Raw genomic sequence first — 21,949 nt, forward strand, 5'->3', positions numbered from 1 at the left:
CATGTGATTTAACTTCCACTAAGTGTCCACATTGCTGAGAAAAGTGCAGGTTTGTGGACATTCATGGGAATGATGAATCCTGATGAAGATGAAACATGCATGAACATAAAACATGTTCAAATCTACTGTCATGTAATCTCCTAAAACCATCACTGCGACTGACACAATGAACCCTCTTAGATTTGAATGAGCCTATGACCTTTCCTCTAACGTCACCCTTAGGACAAACTTGGCTTTAGCTCCATTAAAAATATATAAGTCATCAGGATTTGTGTTAGGCTGCAGAGTGTCATAAAGCCTCTCACCTGTCGGGACGCCACTGGACCTGGACTGTTAATGTTCTTACATCAGTTTCAAGATGACTAATTATTTTGGACCAAATAATCTGCAACACCTTTCCTGTCTTTGGATAATGGACTCACCGTTTCCTCTCTTCTTGGGCGATTTAGAAACTCTGCTTCTATTGGACGAGGACACTCCGCTCTCGCTCATGGAGTCGTGGGCTGAAGAAGTGCTGCCGGTGGTCTCACTGTCTCGGATCATGCTCTCATATCCACTGCTCCCCCCGCTGTGATAAAACAAGGCAGTGCGACCCATGGCGGGGGGTAGCTCCCCACTGAGGATGCTGCTGTTGTCACTGCCATGGCCACTGCTATAGCGCTGCGGCCTCCGAGGTGCGGTGATCTTGCTGTAAGGTGATGGGAGTGGCATGTTGATTGGCGACTCACTGACACTACTAATTCCGCTGTCAGTGCCATCATTTCCTGGTACCCCGGGCCCCCGGCTGAGCTGCTTCCTTTGGCTCCCAGTGGCTAGTTCACTAACCCGGCTGTTGGCTGCCCTGCTGATGGCCTGCTTTGTACCCATGATGGTACCTCTTCCCATCTTGGCTCCCATCCCTGACCGAGCTGGGGACTTAGCAGTTGGAGGTAGGCTGGTGTTGCGCCCAGCTGCAGTATCAAGAGCTTTGTGGGAGGGGCTCAGGCTCTTAGAACTACTGGTAGATAGGGTGCGGACCTTTGATCCACCAGAGACTGCTGTTCGTGAGCTGCTGCTGCCTTTGACCTGCCCCAAAGCCTTGACTGTACTTGCAAAGACACCAGTTGATGGTTGGGAAGAAGAAGCAGATGTGGAGGTGGAGGCTGGAACCCCAAGTCTTGGCACTGATCTGTTGGGTTTGCTGTTACCTCCTAAAGTAGCACCACTGTTCTCCCTGAACAGTTCAGGCTTGGACCCAGCTAAGGTTTGACTGTCACATCTTTCCAGAGACATCAGACTCCCATAGTACCTGGAAGACTCTGCTTTGGCCCCACGTGTCTTCAGGCTTGAAGATGTCCTTGTAGAGCCATGCTCAGTTTTTACACTAGATGTCTTGTGACTGAATGAATCTGCCCTCAGCTTGATGTTGAATTCTTCCTCTGAGGTTGATGTTTTAGATATTGAGGACTTTACAGTGTCACTGCTTGATTTTAAGGCACTTGGAGATGGTGCAGTCCTTGTCTTTTGTTCTTGGCTTGACTGTTTGACAGATGGAGCAGGAGGAGAGATGTTTCCAGACTTGGAGATCACAATGCTTCTCTGTCCATTTGACTTTTTTCCTAAGGATGAAAACCTCAGGGTACCTGTCACTGAAGTGCTCTCCTGACCCCACTTTGATTCAGAACTCTGGGGAATAGAAACAGTTCCTAGTGTCGTTGCACCTCGGGTGAGTCTTGGCAGCTTGATGAAAGTGTCTCCTCTCCTGCTGCTGGACCTCTCACAACCATCCACGACTCTTTGAGCTGAGGATGACGCTTGTGCCTTTGGTGGTCGAGGTACACTGTTACTGTTCCCTCCAGGCCTCCTAGAGGAACCGGTACTCATGCCACTTCTTGGTGGCTTACTTGCAGAGAGAAACTCGAACTCTCTGGGATCAAAGTCACTGCTTCCCTGAAGCAAAAAGTCATCATGTCTGCCTTCCTGTCTGCTGCAGCCCACAGATACAGATGAGGTAGGCTTGGTTTTCCTGGGAAGACTGGAATGGGCAGCATGATGGTGAATCTGGGCTGAGACTGAAGTGTTTAGAGTACTGGCTTTCATCTTGTGAGAGCCTTTGAAAGAGGCTTTGGTTGAGTCAGGGGAGGGAGGACACTTGGTAAAAGAAGGTTTGTTTGGAGTAGCATGGTTACTGTCCAGCTCTGAGAAACAGCCGCTGTCATTCAGGGAGCTCTTGATGTCATGCTGCAGAAATACGCTTGGTGAGGTGAGCGTGGATGCATTCTCTGTTGCCATGCTTTCGTCCCTCAAGTAAAGCCTGACTGTTGAATGAGTTCCTTCACTTCCAGTTGAATCAGCACTTACTTCACTTGGCCAAGTGCCAACCGCTGACTGCTTACTGCCATGTTGGAGAAACAGCATTTCCTGGCAGTTGGTGTTAATATCAGGACCAGGTCTCACATCTCCTTGCTGAGATGTGTAAGCATCATACTCATCGTTAATACTGCTGATGATGCTTACGGGGCGAGAGCCAGAGGCTAATGCCTGCAGAGAGCAGTCACTGTTGAGGCTGAGCAGGTTGGCAGGGCGACCATTGTCTGGGACAAGGCCACAAGGAAGCTCTTCAATGACTGTGAACACAAGCTCATCCTCCCCGTTCAGCTCCACAGGCTGCTGCAGTGAAACAGTTGTCGTCAGAAAATCTCTGTCGAGGCATCTTCCTAACAGAGATGCTCGAAGATTGTTGACCTCCATGGGGCATCTGCTTGTACAAGGAAACATTTCTGTGTTGGTGGATCCCACTACGTGGTGTTGCCTCAGTGCTTGTTGACTCATACCCACAGGGGGAGTCCTCCCGGCAACCTCCCCAGGATGAGATGCTGCCCTGGATGTAATGGGTAAGGATGGTGAGGCCGACGGCTTGGGTACACCTTCCTTGAGGTAGATCTTCTCTCGTACCACAAGCTCTGAGTCCTGGGAAAGTGTCCCAGTGGACTTCACCACACATGGCTGAAAGGAAGTAGCTGAAAGTTTATCCCCATCGGCGCTGGTCCGTTTGGACGTGTCCATGAGGCCACTGGCTTCAGGGAATTTAAATAGTTCCTGAACAGGTGTATTTGTGCATGTGGTTGGTGTGCTTTCTGAGAACCTGTCGGAGGAGTTCTTATCAGATTTGGGCGGAGATGTTGCCTCTGTGAGTTTAGTAGCTCCAGTCTGAGTCCTAAATGCTGCTGCTTGTGTTGCTTTGCCCTCTGGGCCAAACATACCCGGGCCCTCGCTGCCATCGATGCAGTCGAGTCTCTCCTGCAGCTCTGCAAATGTGTTACACTTAAAGTGATCACCATCAGACCTGGCCGTATCTTTGACCCGCTTTTTGTTCAGGGAGGGGATGATGGGAACAAAGGAGGGTGGTCCCTCATTGTCGCTCAGTTCTCGGTCAGAGATGGCCGTCCCTCCAGGCCCGACGTAGATAACGGTGTCACAGGAGTGTTCGCTGCTGGAGGAATAGTCAGGGTCGCTGGAGAGCAGCAGGGGCGTGTCTGGGTCGAGGGCCACAGTCCGAGGGTGGAAGGGTCGCAGATGAGGAGGTCGATGGGATGGGCCTTCTTCACAGGAGCTCTCCCCTCCAGACGAGCTGGAGGCATGCTGCAGACAGAGAAATCATAGAGCATTAACATAATAAAGAGGTGAACTACAAGGCGATCAACCTGAAGACAAATCCATTTCTGATCTTTGTTGATACAGTTTGAGGTCAAAAGTTCACATTGAGGGTTGGATTAAAATGAATGTTGATGAGATGTAGAAGCTTGTAAACCCTGTTTCCATGTGGCTTTTTCAATCTATAAAATACATCTACAGCTTCTAATGAGAGCGAAAGCCTTCCTCATCTCACCACAAAGGCTGCCGTCCCCATGGGGTCAGTGATATTGATTATCTGTCATATTACGGCAGAAAGAACTCACTGAATTATGACTGTATGACTCTGACCTGATCATACAGATTTAGATGATAGAAAGGAAGGTTCCTGCTGACACCAGCCTCAGGAAATTAGCTCAAACTCATTCAGAGACCAAAACCTGCGAGACCAGAACCCAGCTTCAAGCCCCTGAATTCTTCTTCTTTTAACAAACAATCATCCTCTTAAATCTTTCATTTCCTTTCATTTTTTTTCCAAATGTAGCTTCGCTGCTGTAAAATCTTTTTGAACACAGAAAAATTTCACCTAAATTTTCTGTCTCTGCTTTGTCTGGAGGAAAACATTTGATATTAAAACTCAGGGTGACATTTTATGTTTTGCTAAACTGCAGTAATTTCAGTCACATTTTCCTGTTATTTAGCCTGATATCTTGGTATCTTCTGTATAGTCGGGAGGAAATCAGTACGTCACATCACTCCAAACATCAAATAAAAAATCCCTCAGTTAAACACTGTTAAAGACTGGAGTTTTAAAAGCCACACGGACATTAAAGTGTCCTGATCTGCTGTGTTCATAATGGAATTCATTTTAAAATAAAGCACCAAACAGTTTGGCTTCACAGAGAAATATCAGCAAACTAAGAACTAGTCTTTTCAAGCCAGTGAGATCCTCAACAGCACTGAGCTGAACAAATACAACCTGAAGTACCTTGGACTTCTTTTTCCTCATGCGGTGGATGCGGGAGGCCAGCTGCACTGTGGTCAGCGTCTCCATGTAGTTGACCGGGGAGTCGGAGATGTGGGCGATCATGGTGGTTTGACAGTTGATGTTTCCCAGGGATTCACTCAGCAGCATGGTAAGCTTACTGTTCCTGAATAATACATCAAGAGACCCCTCGTTAGCCAAAAAAAAAAAAGAGGAAAAACTCCAGAGAAACCCCACAGGATCCCAGAGACTATTCATTACCCCACGCAACAGTTGGGCACAAAAAGGAATGGGAACGATCTCTCATTACACATTAATGAAGCCCACTTTGAACTACACGCCACATGTGATCTGCAGGCAGTGAAATGTTCATGAAATCATGCCTTTGAAAGGACCTGGAGTCAAAAGAATGATCACAAACTGAATCTACATACTGCAGTCTGAGCTCCTTTAAGCACAGCAGCAAAGCTGAGATCCTTTTTCTTTCAGTGAATCCTCATTTTGGGCTTTTTTTCACCTCATCTGGCTCAACCCAACCTGTCTCATTGGGTATGCATGCTTCCAGTAAGTGTTGAGAAAGGTTTATGCAAATGAGTGAAATATCAGAAAATTAAACATGAATCGGAGTGTGTTTACATCGACAATGTTGCTGTGAAGATAATTCAACTGAAATACAAAGTCAATGGAAAGACAGGGGGTGCGATGCAGTTTGGCCACATGTGTCCACATGGGACATAGAGAGACAAGAGGAACCAGCAGAGAGGCTGAACGCAGACACAAAAACGGTCAGTTCGTCCATCACCAGCTGGCTTACAGATAACCACCCATCTGTTGTTTGGGCACTCTGACCTTTGACCCCTGCTGGGTTGGCTGAGCTCGTACCTGTAGGGAACGTGCTTGGCTCCGTTGGCGAGGGCGAGAATGACGTTTCCCAGCGCCGACAGAGACAGACACTGACCTCCACCTCCCTCTCTGGTCCTGCTGATGTCCGTCTCACAGCTTCCCAAATCCAGCAGGTGGAGACGACTCCGACCAGACACTGGGGGACAGAGGGGACACGCTTTTAAAAGACAGCATGTGACACAGCCCGTTTGCCTGCTAATTAGCGCTCAGACGATTGGTTGGCTACATGTTGGTCAATGCATTGATTTGTTTATAGAGAGAAACGTAATGAGTGCTTACTTGAGAACTGATTGGCTGTTTGAAGCCATTTATCAGGTGAAATAATGTCCAGTGTTAAGTCATCAGATTCATGACTCTATAATATTACAACCAGATACAGTCATGCACACTGTGCACGTTTCAGATGTCTCATTTGAATAATTCAGGTTTAAATTCCTCGAATAAACATTTGTTTTTTGGTGATATCAGGACTCAGAATCAGCTGTTCAGATCAGCATCAGTCTGATGTCTCACTGAAACTGCCTGTTCATTTCATTAAGTCAGAGAAATGATGGTGTGAATGATCAACCGGCTGCATCAGCAACATTTAGAAAGTGCTGAGAGCAGCTGAGTTTCCAGTTTTATATCCGGCCGTCTATAAACACTGCAGGACACGGAGGCTTCAGGCCTCATTAGCCATGCAGATTTATTCCAGCCGTGGACGGAGGTGCAGTGAAACACTCGTAACTGTGGAAATGTCTCTGCTGTGACGGGTCGACGTGGGCGGAGGTGGCCTTAGCGTAGCCTTTCTGCTTGTTAATGTTGTTGTTGAGCGTGTCGGCAGCTCCAAATGAAGCTAATTAACAGCTGCGTGTTAGGAAATGAACAGCAGAGGGAAAAAGAGCTGCACCACCGTTAATGGTTGATGTTATTCACTGCTGCATTTTCTAGCATTGGAGAGTGATTTAGGTCGTTCATGGTGATGGAGGAACATGTCAGCGGGTGCAGCAGTGTTGATGTGTTTTAATGGAGGTCAATGGTCAGTGAACTGTGAGTGGATCCATTCACTGCTGGTTTGAGTCTGAACATGGGATGGGAGTACAGGTATACTGGAGGCATTGCTTCCTGCCTCAGCTCTGCCGCTGCCATTGGTCGGGAGCCACCTTCACATCTGGAGGTGGTGGGACAGCAGTAGGGACGTCTCCCCACCGCTGCTTGCAGCTGACCTCAGGACACATGTTCTTCCACAGACAGACGCTCCCGTCTCCTCCGTCACGCTGCCTTCTCCTGCTGATTCCCAGAGCCTTCAGGAGGCGTTGGATGGATTTTCCAGTTCAGCCTCTGCAGACTCTTCCAGTAGATTGATGCCTTCCAGGCTGCTTCTGTGCACACAGCAGTCAGCTCCCTGCACTCCGGTCACATTATGGCCAGGTTACGGCTCTGCTGCTGACCGTCCACCTTCCTCGCTGTCATTAACTCACAGATTTGACCTTGCATGTCTCGTCCTCCACTTTGGCCATTTCTGAGACCACCAACTCTTTCCTCTCCGTCTTTGTGGTTTTAGACCACATCTTGTGAGCTGTACTGGACTTTGTGAGTGACACATTATAGAATATGTTTAGAAATATGTTTTTTTTAAGTTGTTTTCCAACATAAACTGGTCTTTTTATGGGATTGGTTGACAATAAGGCTGAAAGGCTGAAATCTGTCCTGATGGCTGCTGATTGGAGCTGATTCTGGACCAGAGCTGTGGTACCAGAAGACAACGGACACTGAATCAACCTGACTCACAATGAAACATCAGATCACCAGACCGGTGAAACATGACGAACATGAACTTTTCCTTCTGAAACGTCTCCTCACACTCATCACCTCCATCACGTCTGATCATTGTTCACAGACAAACACACACTGACTTGCTGCCTTGTTGCTCTTATCCGGCCTCTCCTGGTAGAGGTGCAGGGTGAACAGGAAGTGCGAGTTCCTCCGGGCCTCCTGGTCGTTCGGCGCCCGGCTGCTCCTCCTCGCTGCCAAGGCGGCGTCCAGGAAAAATGCTGCTCGCTCGGCGTTGGTCGCTCGCAGCTCCGTCTGGTTCTGGAGCTGATGGAGAGAGAGCGAGCGAGAGACGTGGGAAAGGAAGAAAGAACCCAGAAGAAACCAAAGATAACGCTCAAAGTCGTCCTCAGTGCTCAGCTTTCAATGCAGTCTTAATTGTTTGCTGTCATTTGATGTCTCATTAATACGAAATGACTGATACCATGAAGAGGACGAGTACTTCAGGGTGATCATGAGCTTTTTAAATCTAAAGACAGCTCATTATTTACCTGCCACGGTTTGTTTATTGGAGGTGACACGCAGACATGTTCTTCAAATACATTCAGATGAATTAAATCATAGCTTCGTCTTTATCTTCTGCTGTCGACACAATTTCAGGCTGTAGACCAGTGGTTTTCACAGTCTGACACCCCCCCAAGCAACAACCGTGAAGTTTCTGCAGGTGAGATTTAGACGTCGTGTTGAGTTTATGACGACGTCTCATTTGGACTGTAAAACAACGTTACTGAAGAGTTTCTCAGAGATAAAAGTGAGAGAAAGATTAGAGCTGAAAAAAGACAGAATGAGGTTTGATAAAGAAAAATGTGGAGACAGAAAAAGAAAATTAAAGTGAGAGGAGATAAAAAGTGTCAGACAGGAGGAGCCGGGGGACATAAAACAGACTGAGGAGGAATAAAAGGAAGAAGGTCAGTGCTAATTGGACGGATGTGGACAGAGATGAAGTCCCTGGGGTGAAGAGGAGGTCAGAGAGGGGGAAAGGAAGGGAGGAGATGGTGAAGGGAAGGAGGCGAGGAGACTCAACAAGGGAAGGAGGCGAGGAGACTCAACAAGGTGATCTGATGGTGTCACCTGAGAAACATGACGGCTGCAGGTTTGAAACTGAAACACCTTTGTTGTCCAAAGTCAAGCATCTCTCCATCCAGCACAGTTTCATCAAACATTGACCAATGAGGAAAATGGGTCATAAATCTGGTTTGTTTATAGACACCTGTCTTTTATTTTGAAAATCGGGTTACTGTGCTGCTGCTTCCATCTCTGCTGGTGAGCTGAAGGTAAGAAATATGGAGAGGAGGTGAAAGAAGGAGGCGATTTCAGAGGAAGTGGATGAAGAAGGAGGTTTTTCTACCTGGGATCCACAGAGGGGGTCTTCTCGCAGCGACACTGCGGGGCCCGGGGCCTCCTGGTGGTCCCCCGCTGATGAGGAGGTGGAGAATTCAGCCAGGAGGTCAGTGAGCGTCTCCTCCCGACCGGAGATCTCCACCGCAGAGACTCTGACTGAGAAACGAGCTCCAGACTTCTCCCTGCGCTCCTCGATCACCTTAAAGAGCCAGGAGACGGCTGTGGGAGCCACGCCCAGACTCTGGGTGGAGCAGTCCCGACCAATCATGGTGTACGTCTTACCTGGGGGGGCGGGCCAACAGAACAATCATGTGACTTCTCAGAAAAGGGTGTGTGTGTGCATGCGCGCGTGTGTGCGTGGTGTCGTTACCCAGGTTCGCGTGTCCAAAGCAGAAGATGCAGCCGTCTGCTCCGTTCACCACCGACTGGATGACCTCAGCCACCGTCCCTGAACACACCTCAGCCTATCAGGATGGAGATCCAGTTAGAATCATTCAACTGACCTGAGGTCAGAGGAAAACCACCTGCAAGTCATTACTGTGTGTGATGCAAAGTGTCTCCGTCAGGCTGTTGGACATGTCTTGTTGTCAAACATGAACCCGTCCAGGTCCCATCTCACCTGTGAAGCGTCCTGGGAGAAGACGGCGTCGAACATGAAGGTCTTTGGAGAAGAGGCAGAGGAGCGTCTCTGGGCAGCGGACAGTCCGCCAGTTGACGTCTCGCAGAGCGTCAGCTGCTTCTTCCTGCCGTCCACCTTCAGGAGGGACATGGACTCTGAGGACTCGCTGCTGTGGACCGAACAGATCCGGACCATCACGCGGACCTGGAGACAGACAGGAAGTCCATATCTTTTGTTATATTATGTTTCAGCCCTGTCCCACAGCCTCGAGGGGCCCCACAAAGGGGGCCAATCAGATTTCAGGTGGGGGCCTGGCTGCTCCTCCAGCCCCCCAGAGGCGAACGTGAGCCGTTTGATAAACTTCACATCATGAACGTCTTCTGATGTCCTCAGTCATGTTTCTGGGAGCCTCTAACCTGCAGCAGCTGCTGAATCTGACCTCAGATCAGCCTCCTGTGCCGCGTTGACTCTCTGATGTGTTTTTATTGGTCTGTCTCAGAGCTGCTGAGTCAGCACATCGTGGCAGTTTAAAGACAATAACAATCTGAGACACAGCAGTTTTTAAACAAAGTGTCGATTCGGCGGAGCGAATCGTCGCCTCGTCCTCGGGAAGCAGCTGATCTCCAGTCAGCTCAGAGGCCCTTTCAGTATTACACGTTATAATGAAACAGTCCTGAACTGTGAAGAGCGGCAGCTTTCATCCACATGAGCCTCAGAACGCTGATGTGAGGAATCAGCTGACGTCTCTGTTACACGAAGAGAATAAACTATCTGAAGTTCTCCTCAGTGTCACTGATCTGTGAACAGTTTGATTTGCTCTCTATCAGCGTTGACGGCTGCTGTGCTGACCTCAGCTCAGTCCATCCATCAAACATAAAGCTGCTCAGTTTACGGCTGACGAGCACCAAAGAAAACATTTAGCACCTTTCTGTCGGTTTTATCTCCTTCAGGAAGTCGAAAACGTTCCTGCTCTTCTGTCACACGGTGGAAAAACTATTTCACTGGATTTGATTGGCTGAGGGCGAGCAGGTGCGTGCCGACGACATGTAGACATCTGGACTCATCCAGCTTCCTTTGACAGCCAGCGTTATGTCAGAGCTCACTGATTGGCTGCCGTCAGCTGCAGCTTCCTGCAGCCTCAGCAGACGCCTCCGATGTTCCTGATGGAACGAGCTGCTGTGAAACATCTTTGATGCTAATTCAGGGGGATTTTGAAGGGAGTCTGGTGCTGTCTGGAGCTTCAGAGTGTAATTAAGATCATTTAGTGGAGACCTGCTCTGAGCCTCATGTCGGTGTTAAACCTGCTGCTTCATCATCTCGCTGAGCAGACGGCAGCAGATCTGGCAGCAGCATCAGCTCTGACAGGCGAGCGTCTGATCTGCAGCCAGCAGCCGAGTGTGAGTCCAAACAGAGGACACGTTACATCGCGTCTGTGGACACGTTACATCGCGTCTGTGGACACGTTACATCGCGTCTGTGGACACGAGTCCTGCTGGACACACCACTGGAGCTCAGTGTGTCTGCAGGCGGTGCTGAGGGTGAAGTGACCCACAGAGCAGCAGCTGACAGACAGAAACACCGAGAGGAGGAAGCAGAGTTTGAGACTGATGAAGAGCACAAACATGTTTTTCCTGTTTCTTCTGTAAAAACAAGCTGAATTAAAAACTGAAGGCACTTGGATGTGATTGGTTCCTCGCTGCAGACTCGTCTTTCAATCAGCTCCTTCATACTCAAACAGGAAGCTCCTTCATCCAGACGACCCCGTGTCCCCTCCCCGCCCACTGACCCCCCCCACTGCAGACCCTTCCCACGACCCGCTGCCTGCTGGTGCGTCAGAGCTGGATTCATGAGATTCCAGCAGCCTGAGAAGCAGCTGATCTGGACCCTGATCTCCTGCACGGCATTCTGGGTAACAGCGCGACATCTCACCTTCCCCATTCCCGGCGCGTCCTTGACCTTTGACCCGGCCCGGAGGAGACACGGCGGGACGGCGGGCGGGGAGAGCTGCAGGGCCCCGCTGAAACCCCCAGTGTAGAGCAGGGGCCCCGGGGCCTCGCCAGGCGGGGAGCCGGGGCCCGGCTGGGACTTCTTCCTGCGGGACAGACTGAGCTTCTGAGCCGCCCTGAAGGTTAAAAGACAGCGAGTCAGAACCCATCATCACATTTACATTCACATTTATGTTTACGTCACTGCAGACCAGGACCAAGACCAGGATCCCCCTCTGAACACAGAACCAGTTCTAAACAGAACCGGAGCGCAGATTCACGTTTTTTATAGAACTCACTCATTTTAAATGAGTCTGATGGGGTTTGATGGAGTCTGATGGGGTTTGATGGGGTTTGATGGAGTCTTTGGAGTCTGATGGGGTTTGATGGGGTCTGATGGGGTTTGATGGGGTCTGATGGGGTTTGATGGAGTCTGATGGGGTTTGATGGGGTCTGATGGGGTTTGATGGAGTCTGATGGGGTTTGATGGGGTCTGATGGGGTTTGATGGAGTCTGATGGGGTTTGATGGAGCCACTGACGCTGAGCTCCCTAATGACACCAGCCTGTGGGTGGAGTCAGAGACTACATCCACATTCATAGAACCTGTAGCTGCTCCACAGGAACTGCAGCATGTACGACAGGCAGCAGCAGTGAGGAAGAGGAGGGTGTCGTCTGTGTGATTAGAGTGTCCTGGATCATTTTTAGGTCACAGCTGATCTCAGAGCAGCCAAGAACATTTCAACCTGTTTCAATGACTGAATGTTTCCTCCAGAAACTGAAGCGTCTGGAAAACTCCTCCTGCTGCATGACTCTTCATCATCATCATCGTCGTTATTATTATGGGATGAAAGGACTATGAAGGGATCAATCATCTTTCACTGTTGGAGCGGGGCTGAGGCTCTGAAGAAGTTGATCAGTGGGGGGTCGAAGAGGCTCAAACTCAGATCTGACATCATTAGAGAAGGAAAGTCTCCCTGATCTCCTCCTCCTCCACCTCCTCATCCTCACACAGTCCAATCAGAGAACAGAGCCTGTAATTACAGCTTCCATGAAGGACAGGACAGAGTGTAGCCTCTGGGAATACACCGAGTGTGTGTGTGTGTGTGTGTGTGTGTGTGTGTGTGTGTGTGTGTGTGTGCGTATTATATTTTAGATGATGCTCTGGATTATATTCTAGACGCTGGGATTATATTCTAGATGATGCTCTGGATTATATTCTAGATGATACTCTGGATTATATTCTAGACACTCTGGATTATATTCTAGATGATGCTCTGGATTATATTCCAGACACTCTGGATTATATTCTAGACGCTGGGATTATATTTTAGATGATGCTCTGGATTATATTCTAGACACTCTGGATTATATTCTAGACGCTGGGATTATATTCTAGATGATGCTCTGGATTATATTCTAGATGATACTCTGGATTATATTCTAGACACTCTGGATTATATTCTAGATGATGCTCTGGATTATATTCCAGACACTCTGGATTATATTCTAGACGCTGGGATTATATTCTAGATGATGCTCTGGATTATATTCTAGACACTCTAGATTATATTCTAGATACTCTGGATTATACTCTAGACACTGGGATTATATTCTAGATGATGCTCTGGATTATATTCTAGATGATACTCTGGATTATATTCTAGACACTCTGGATTATATAAACCTTGTTTCGTACATGCCGTCTGTGTACAGAGTACAGTGGCGGCTGTTGTGTTCAAGCTGAACAGAGAAGAAATTCTGGAGTTTAAATAAATCAGGTGAGGTTTTCTCAGTTACTGTAGACTTAAAGGAAAATGATGTTTCTGTTTCCTGTGAGGCAGCGCGACTCGATAATGTGTCTGTGAATCATGAGACAGCTGAAGACAAAGACGCCGCAGAGACCTCAGACTAATGAAAAGGCCTGTGACTGAGGGAGAAGTTATTTTATCAGCGAGCATTAAAGTTAACGCTCCCTTTGCTCCACGCGTGAACTCACTTTATGGTTAAATCTTTATCTTTTATTGTCCGCACTCTTCACTACACCTGGATCTCACTGCTGTACTCTCCATCATCGTGTTGTCGTGTTGTCAGCAGCCCTAAATCTCAAGTTTGTTTGAAACCGTGATGAGACATTCCTCATTTAACTGTGTCCATCTGTCAAAAAGGACAAAAGTATAACAGACAGGGTTTTACTCACATTTCCTTCCAATCCATTATCTTCTCAACGTTCTTCGTCTTGAAGAGGAACCCGGTCCAAATGCTCTCTCGTCCTCATTCGCCATCATAAAGGAAGCAGATTTCATCCAACAAGAAGCAGAAATCACAACTCGAAAAGAGGCAACTCGGACAAAAGTCATCATGCTGAACGGGATCAGCACGTGAACATGGTTCAGAAAATGAAGCTTTTCAGATGAAATCCAGTAAATCCAGAAAAAAGAGGGTCAGGCAGCTTCATGGAGGTTCAAGAAGACCCAGCTGTTCCATCCAAAATCCACGACAAGGTGTCAGAATCCAAAGGTATCCGGTCTGAATCCAATGGAGGTTTTGATGGTGATCCTTTTACAGATCAATCAAACAAGTGTCTGAAGGATTAAATTTATCCTTAATCGTCCATAGACTGTCCGTCCATCCGCTGAGGACGTCTAAACGATGAGAGTCATTCTCACCAAAAGTTCTTTAACATGTTCCAACAGGTTTCAGTCCTGCTGTCCCTCTGCGGACATCGATGGCTCTGAAGACATCAGTAAACTGACCTCCCGTCATCGTCACGAAGTCCTCCAGAAGACTTCAATCAAAGCTGGACTCACTTTACAAGTCAGTGATCAAGTCATTCAGCGGTTTCCTCCATTCAGCTTTTTTTTACAGTTTTTCCGTCAGACCAACAGTCCAAGTCTTTGCTTTAGACGTCTGTAAGCTGGAGGTTCTCCTTCCTGTACGATCTTCTGTTCCTCCTGTTGGTTCTCAAAGACTTTGTTTGCTTCATCTTTCACGTTTATTTGTGCGTCTGCCAACAATGGTCCAGCTGTACCTTTTATCCTGAGGGGGTCAGCAGAGTCTACCTCTGTCCACCAGAAACCTCACGATTATTCTACCAACGTCCCGTGAAGATCTGAGAGCATTCAAAGAAATCACTTCATTTTCCCGCAAAACGACTTGTTTCCACTCTCCATATCAGTGAACAGAGTTTTCCCCAACGATTCTCAGTTTGTCAATTAACGATACGTCCAAAAGTCCAAATTTATCCTGAAAACATCCATAGACTGGCCGTCCATCCATCAGTAAGTCTTCTCACCATCTATGGAGGAAAGTCTCCAAACTCCTCGGGGAATTTGTTGGTGATATTCCAATAGGTTTCAGTCCGTCGGTCAGCCGGATCCCTTTATCCTTCATGCATCAGTGAACTCTACGTCCGTCCGTCCGTCTGTCCATCCGTCCGTCCATCTGCGTCCTCGTGTTTCATCTCTGACGTGACGTCTGCTGGATCAGAGTCGCTCTGAGCAGCTGGAAGTTTTCAGGGAAAAACGACTCGAGTTTGTGTTGAAACATGATCCAAAAAACAGTCCTGAAGAGGTTTGCTTCAGTTTGTCAAAGCAGAAATCGTCATCATCATCCCTCCATCATCATCATCCCTCCATCATCATCATCCCTCCATCACCTGACTACATTCTAGAGTCAATGGTTGCACCAGATCTCTTTTATCCTCCTCTTTCCTCCTCTCCTCCTTTTCTCTTTCTCTCTGCTACATTTCCTCCTCCCTTCATCATCTCAGTCCTTTTCTCCCACTCATTCTCTCTCCCTGCTGTTTTCCTGTCATTTGACCTCTTTCCTCTCCGTCTTTACCTCCACTTTAATCTTCTCCTCCCTCTTCTCCTCTTGCTCCTTCCGGCTCTTTTCTGTATCTTTGGCTCTCCTCCAGTTTTCCTCACTCTTCACCTCTTTCACCTTCTTTCTCATCACCTCCAGCGTCTGTTTTTCTCTGTCTCCCTCCTTTTGTCCATTTTACCTCGTTTTCTTTCTGATTCTCTCCTTCCTCCACCTCTCCCTCTCCTCTCCCTCTCTTCTCTCCTGTAGCTCCTCAGTCTGTTCCTGCAGTATCGCAATGCTTTTCCTCTCCACCCCTCCCTCCTTCCTCCTCCTCTTCCTCCTCCTCCTCTAACTCCAGGAGAGAGCGAGAGAGAGATGGGATGAAGAGAAGCAGCAGAGGAGGAATAAAGGATTAGAGGTGGAAATAACGAGTGAATGGAGAGCGGCTGGATTCCTGCCTCTCGTTGCTTTTGTTGCCGGGAAACACTGGCGATGCTCCAGCCTTCCTCCCCTCCCTCTGTCCCTCCGTCCGTCCCTCCATCCGTCCCTCCGTCCGTCCCTCCGTCCGTCCGTCTGCCTCGCTCACCTTCCCTCCCTCTCCTCCCCCCCTCCCTCTCTCCACAGCCCCGCCTCCTAGTCTTGTCGACACACAGCAGCCGTGAAAACACACACGCACGCACACGCGCGCGCACACACACACACACACACACACACACACAAACACACACACACACACACACAAACACACACACACATACACGCATGCGCACGCGCACACACACACACACACACACACACAAACACACACACACACACACAAACACACACACACATACACGCATGCGCGCGCGCACACACACACACACACTTGACATGCTTCATGAATACTTCATGAGATGACAGACACCGCTGCCCCCCCACTACTGGACTTCAAAGACACACAGCGTGTGTGTGCGTGTGTGTGTGTGTGTGTGTGTGTGTGTGTGTGTGTGTGTGTGTGTGTGTGTGTTGATATAAAACAACAGATTTGCTCATTGATTGATGAGGTGGAGAACAAACATGTGATGGCTGACAGTTAGTCTCTTTAGTTACAGTTCTGGATCCAGAAGGATCTTTAAACGTCTGTATGTTCTGCTTGAAAACGCAGTGACTCGTCTCTAGATCTACCAGGACCAGGACCAGGACCAGGTCCTCACCTGGACAGCTCTTCTTCATGGTCCAACATTCAGTCAGAACCACTTCCACAAACATCTGAAGATCAGATCTCAGACCGTCCACCACGATGATGTCCCCTCACTACGAGGGGCCCAGATACCGACAGAATCCAGACCGGTTCCTGTCCTGGTTCACTACGAGGGGCCCAGATACCGACAGAATCCAGACCGGTTCCTGTCCTGGTTCCACCAGTTCCCCCTAACATCAGGACAGCAGAAACTCTAGACCTGTTCGGACTGAACACAGTCTGGACCATCATGTCCTGCTGAGACACCCGGAGGTCTTTAACTGTCTCTGGCTCCTCTGACGTCGGCGTTATTCACCAGATGATTCAGCAATTTACATTTTAGTCATTTTCTACCACAAAACTAATTTATGTTGATTATTAAAGTGTATGATTTCGTTTTCTTACATGCAGTAATTTCATTTACAGCACTTCATTGTTTTATTCGTATATATAAGAAAAGAAAAATACACTAGAAAATAGCTAAAACAGAACTAAAAGAAAAAAAAATCTTATCCTTTAACCTGAAGTTAAACAGAGTTCATGTTGCCACAGCTGGCTACTTTACTAAATTACCAAATTACTAAATGACTACATTTCTCGCCATTGTTTGCCATTAATAGCAATAACTAGTTATTAAAATTGTCATTAATCACAATTACATGCCATCACTAGTCCATCCATCCATTTTCTATGCCGCTTATCCCTTTCGGGGTCGCGGGGGGGCCGGAGCCTATCTCGGCTGTCAACGGGTGAGAGGCGGGGTACACCCTGGACCGGTCGCCAGCCGATCGCAGGGCACATACACACACCATTCACACTCACACTCACACCTAGGGGCAATTTAGAGTCACCAATCACCCTAACGAGCATGTTTTTGGTCTGTGGGAGGAAGCCGGAGAACCCGGAGAGAAGCCACGCATGCACGGGAAGAACATGCAAACTTCACACAGAAAGGCCCGACCCAGGAATCGAACCTGCGACCTTCTTGCTGTGAGGCACGCGCACTACCTGCTGCGCCACCGTGCAGCCCACTACTAATTGCCATCGCTGTCCATTGTTGTCCATCGCTGTCCATTTCTGTTCATTGTTGTCCATCGCTGTCCATTTCTGTCCATTGCTGTCCATCGTTGTCCATCACTGTCCATTTCTGTCCATCGTTGTCCATCGCTGTCCATCGCTGTCCATTGTTGTCCATTGCTGTCCATCGCTGTCCATTGTTGTCCATCGCTGTCCATTTCTGTCCATCGCTGTCCACTGCTGGTTCATCTAATGCGGAGAACCCTGTTCACAGTGAACGAGCTGCTTCATGCCTTCATCTCTGTGATGCTGAGCTGTTGAAACACTTTCAGCTTCACTTTCCGTCATTTCCTAAATGTCCCTGATGTCCGGACATCTCAGAGAGAACATCTGATTTTCAGATTCAGACGGTTTGAGGTTAGAAAAGAAAATCAGTAGATCAGATTGAATGGATAGATGATGAGTGATCAGTGGAGCCGATCAATACTGCAAGAACGACTGTTTTATGTCTGCGGGCAGAGAGAAAGAGTCAAAGCGTCCTGAACCAGTCAGTCAGCGAGGATCCGCAGATCTGCATCCAGTCCAGTCCTGATCAAAACTCTGAACCAGAAACCGATCAATACGAGGGGAGCAGCCTGAGGGAATCTGTCAGAGGCAGTTTGAATGAGAGAAAACTGATTCCAGACCAGTTTATCTGTCACTCACTGATGTCATTCAACAACACTTTGATTCACCATTTGACGAGTTTCAGATGAATTCAGAGGAAAATTGTAACATAATGAGAAATCACAAGAAAAAAGTCATAATATCAGAATAAAGTGAAGAAGAAGACATATCAATGAATAGAGAGCCTGTTACTGTGAAGTCATTAATATAAAATCACATTTTACAGGAAGAAGACGAACGCAGTGACAGAACGAGATAAACGTGTTTCTGCAGCAAAGAGTCGAAGCTGCGTTTCATGTTTGAGGCCGAAGCCGATTCAAGGCTTCACGTTAGGTTGTGCTTTAAAGGACGGTCTGTGTCTCACAGTCCTCATTAGCCTGGACAGACAGCAGCTTGTCAGCAGCTCCACCTCTGCACCATCAGGCTTCATCTTCCTGCTAATTATCCTGACAGACAAATCTAAACTTAGCCTCCGCCCTCCACCTCCTCCTGCTGACGGCTGGCGGCCAGAGAGCATTCAGGTTCAGTGAAACTAAGAGGTGTGAATGCAGAGAAACGTCTTCAGTGAAGTTCATTCACCTCCACTGTCCTGAGGCGGAGACAGAATATCTGAAAACATGGACACACGTACTGAACTGTCTGACTGGACTAATAACCAACATGTCCTCACACCACAGACGGACGCACGTACTCATAGAACTGGAGTTACATTCTGTAACTTCGCGTTAACATTGTGAACGGTCGCAGTTCAGGAACCAAAGCTCGGTCGGGTTGAGGCAAACGTCGCGGTTTGGCTTAAAGTAAGTGCGAGTCATGTGACCCACGTCCAGGAAGAGTCTGCGTGAGTCCAACGTCCTGCTGAGATGTTTCATGTTGACAGCAGCGTCTAACAGATGAAATCTGAAGGAAGCTGAGGCTCCGCTGTCCACCTGAAGACTGTCTGAAGCTTCTCGGTGTCTCAGGATGAAGACACCTTCATGGACGATTCTCACAGTGTCCTTTGGTTCATTCTGGACAATTTACGTCCACGTCTCATTTTTCACGCAGCAGATAAAATGTGACTTTTGTCAGCCGTCACTACAGTTTGTCCCTGACCTGAACCTCCAGGTGACAGTGACGACACTGAAGGTTCATGAAGGAGGCGTTGCGTCTGTCCTCTCTAACGTGTCTGCAGCTCTGACTCTGGGAGCTGGTCTCAGGTGGTTTTGGTGCATTGCTGCAGCTGTGGAGCGTTCAGACACTGACGCAGTCGTCTCAGTCTCACAGATGAAGGACAGACAATCTTCGGTCCAGGAAGTCGATACTAAAGCTCGGCCGGAAGCCAGAAATCCACTTTGAGGAACTCGACCCCTCTGTGGGGACAGGGATATGATGTTTTACTGGGAACGGTCTGAACAACCAGTCCTGCAGCGCTGCAGGCCTGACTGCTGTGGAGGTTTATCACAGCTGAAGGCCAGCAGCTTCACAGAGACCTGCTGGAACCAGCCGACCCCCCCGGACCGAGCGACGCCCCCCCGACACACACCGACAGGCTGTGACGTGCTGTCAGGCGGCTTCATTTAGTTGGACGTTGGCGATGGCGGGAGGATCCATCAGGAGACGTGTGGCATCTTTTCATCTTGGCTAAACGTGAGGGACTACATTACCCACAATGCAACTCACGCACTGACGGTTGAAAATGGCAATTGTGGAAGTAACTAACACAGTTACTGCAGCACTGTTTGAGGTACGTTCTACAAATAATATGCATTATTCTGCAGTAACGAGGTCATTTTGTACACTGAAATATTTTTTGATGCTCGCACTTTTATACTTTATCTCGTGACGGAGTATTTCTACACTGTGTTGGTTCTACTTGTACTGAAGTAAAAGATCAGAGTACTTCTTCCACCGCTGGAGATCCAGGCGTCATGCTAGCAGCGCTAATGTAGCAGAAAAACACCTGGAAACACCTGGAAACACACACTGAGGTAAAAATCATTTTACCTTTAACACACCAACGTGTGTGTTTGGCCGTGTGTGTGTGTGTGTGTGTGTGTGTGTGTGTGGTGGCGTGTGTGTGCGTGCGTGCGTGCGTGCATGTGTGCATGTGTGTGTATGTGTGTGTGTGTGCGTGCGTGCGTGCGTGCGTGTGTGCATGTGTGTGTATGTGTGTGTGTGGTGGCGTGTGTGTGCGTGCGTGCGTGCGTGTGTGCATGTGTGTGTATGTGTGTGTGTGGTGGCGTGTGTGTGCGTGCGTGCGTGCGTGCATGTGTGCATGTGTGTGTATGTGTGTGTGTGTGTGCGTGCGTGCGTGCGTGCGTGCGTGCGTGCGTGCGTGCGTGCGTGCGTGCGTGTGTGCATGTGTGTGTATGTGTGTGTGTGGTGGCGTGTGTGTGCGTGCGTGCGTGCGTGTGTGCATGTGTGTGTATGTGTGTGTGTGGTGGCGTGTGTGTGCGTGCGTGCATGCGTGTGTGCATGTGTGTGTATGTGTGTGTGTGGTGGCGTGTGTGTGTGTGCGTGTGTGCTGCAGGCTCATCGGGCCTTCAAAGCTCCTCAGTTTAAAGCGCAGTGACTCTGCTGCCTCCCCACAGCCCTCACCTCCCTCTGACAGATGCATGCTGGGAAATCTTTGAAGTGACTTCTGAGTGATTGACAGCTCCGTCACCTCCTGCTCGCTGAATTCAGATTTATTTCTCTGAATGTGACGTGAAGAGCGATTTTCAAGTGTGATGAGCAGACGGTCGTCATCAGTCGAGTCGCTGCTCGTCCGTCTGTTGTTTGTTTGTTTGTTTGTTTGTTTGTTTGTGTCATCGTACATTGAGAAAACGACGCGCTGCTGTCTGCTCTCCTTCATTCTGAGCAGTTTGTCTCGGCTCAGCTGTAAAATGTCAGACGGGCTGTTTAATCTAATCTACGTCCAGTCTCACAGCTCAGATTATTTGTCACTCGCGCTCTGACGACACGCCGCCTCGGTTCAGTCTGTGACTCTCTATCAGAAATTCAGCAGCAACAAATCAGCAAACTGAGCCGAAACCCTCGTCACACTCAAACCCTCCTGAACCCCGAAGGCCTCGTGCTCGGCTGCTCCCTGACAGCTCACACCAGTCAAACCGGATAAAAATAGTAAATCTGCCAATTAGGTTCTGTGTGGAGGGAAGAGTCTGCGTTTGACTTGTGAAGCGTGAGCTCGCAGCTGAGTCTGGCGCAGGAAGGGTGGGATGGGAGTCGACGCAGATCTCTGAATACGAACGTCTGAGGTTCAGTTCACACCTGCATGTCTGAACTTTATGACGATGACTGAGCCCAGCCATGAAGGGACTCATCATCTGTCAGCGCGTGACGCAGCGTTCTGTGTTTTCCAGCCTCCGCCAGTGATTTTACAACCTTAAAAGTTCAATGACCGCAGACGACCGAATGTCAAAAGCAAGCCACCTGACTGATGTCACACAGGTGAAACTGTTTGGATCTCTGAAAAGTGAGGTCCAGAAACACACCTGCAGTTACCACGTGCCACCACAGGTGTCGCCAAACAGAACTAAACAGATCTGCTAGTGTGGAGGTTTGAGGAGTGTTGCGTTCACTGACCTGATGAAGAAGGCGGCGGCAGCAGACGGCGGCTGACTGGTTTGGGTGGCGATGCTGTGAGACGCAGGTTTGACGTCCTGAGCTGAACCCTTCATGGTCACATCAACGCCATCTGAAGACGAACCCTGACGGACGACAAACAGTTTGAACAGTTCAAGTCTGACGGACAAACTCACCACAAACCATCTGCACAGACAAGTCACATGAGAGCCGAGGAGGCTAACAGCTTAGCTAATGCTGCTTACAGCTGTGCTGCTGTCAGTCATGCTAAGCTACGTGTTGAGTTGAACTGTGAGTCTCACGGGTGGTTTGTTAGAGTTGGTGATGTGGTGAGCTGCTAACATTAGATCTGACTGATGTTTGCTGTGTTCATCCCTTCATGAGTCCGTTTCATCTCTGTGAATCAGCTGTGTTT

At 48.6% G+C, this 21,949-nt stretch overlaps 1 protein-coding gene across 1 annotated transcript in view; it reads right to left on the reverse strand.

The window, feature by feature from the left end:
- LOC139347931 (kinesin-like protein KIF26A) overlaps positions 1–21,949 on the reverse strand; it is a 32,965-nt gene that overhangs the window by 7,383 nt on the left and 3,633 nt on the right. Inside the window, exons 2-10 of the mRNA XM_070987805.1 lie at positions 21,535–21,659; positions 11,202–11,394; positions 9,273–9,476; positions 9,024–9,117; positions 8,661–8,935; positions 7,396–7,579; positions 5,480–5,636; positions 4,601–4,763; positions 423–3,621 (exon numbers count right to left, since the gene is read on the reverse strand). Of these exons, the coding sequence (XP_070843906.1) occupies positions 423–3,621; positions 4,601–4,763; positions 5,480–5,636; positions 7,396–7,579; positions 8,661–8,935; positions 9,024–9,117; positions 9,273–9,476; positions 11,202–11,394; positions 21,535–21,659 (4,594 nt within the window). The remainder of the gene's footprint in view (positions 1–422; positions 3,622–4,600; positions 4,764–5,479; positions 5,637–7,395; positions 7,580–8,660; positions 8,936–9,023; positions 9,118–9,272; positions 9,477–11,201; positions 11,395–21,534; positions 21,660–21,949) is intronic.

Source organism: Chaetodon trifascialis, chromosome 19 (genome assembly GCF_039877785.1).
Source record: "Chaetodon trifascialis isolate fChaTrf1 chromosome 19, fChaTrf1.hap1, whole genome shotgun sequence".
In the NCBI taxonomy this organism is placed as follows: domain Eukaryota; kingdom Metazoa; phylum Chordata; class Actinopteri; order Chaetodontiformes; family Chaetodontidae; genus Chaetodon; species Chaetodon trifascialis.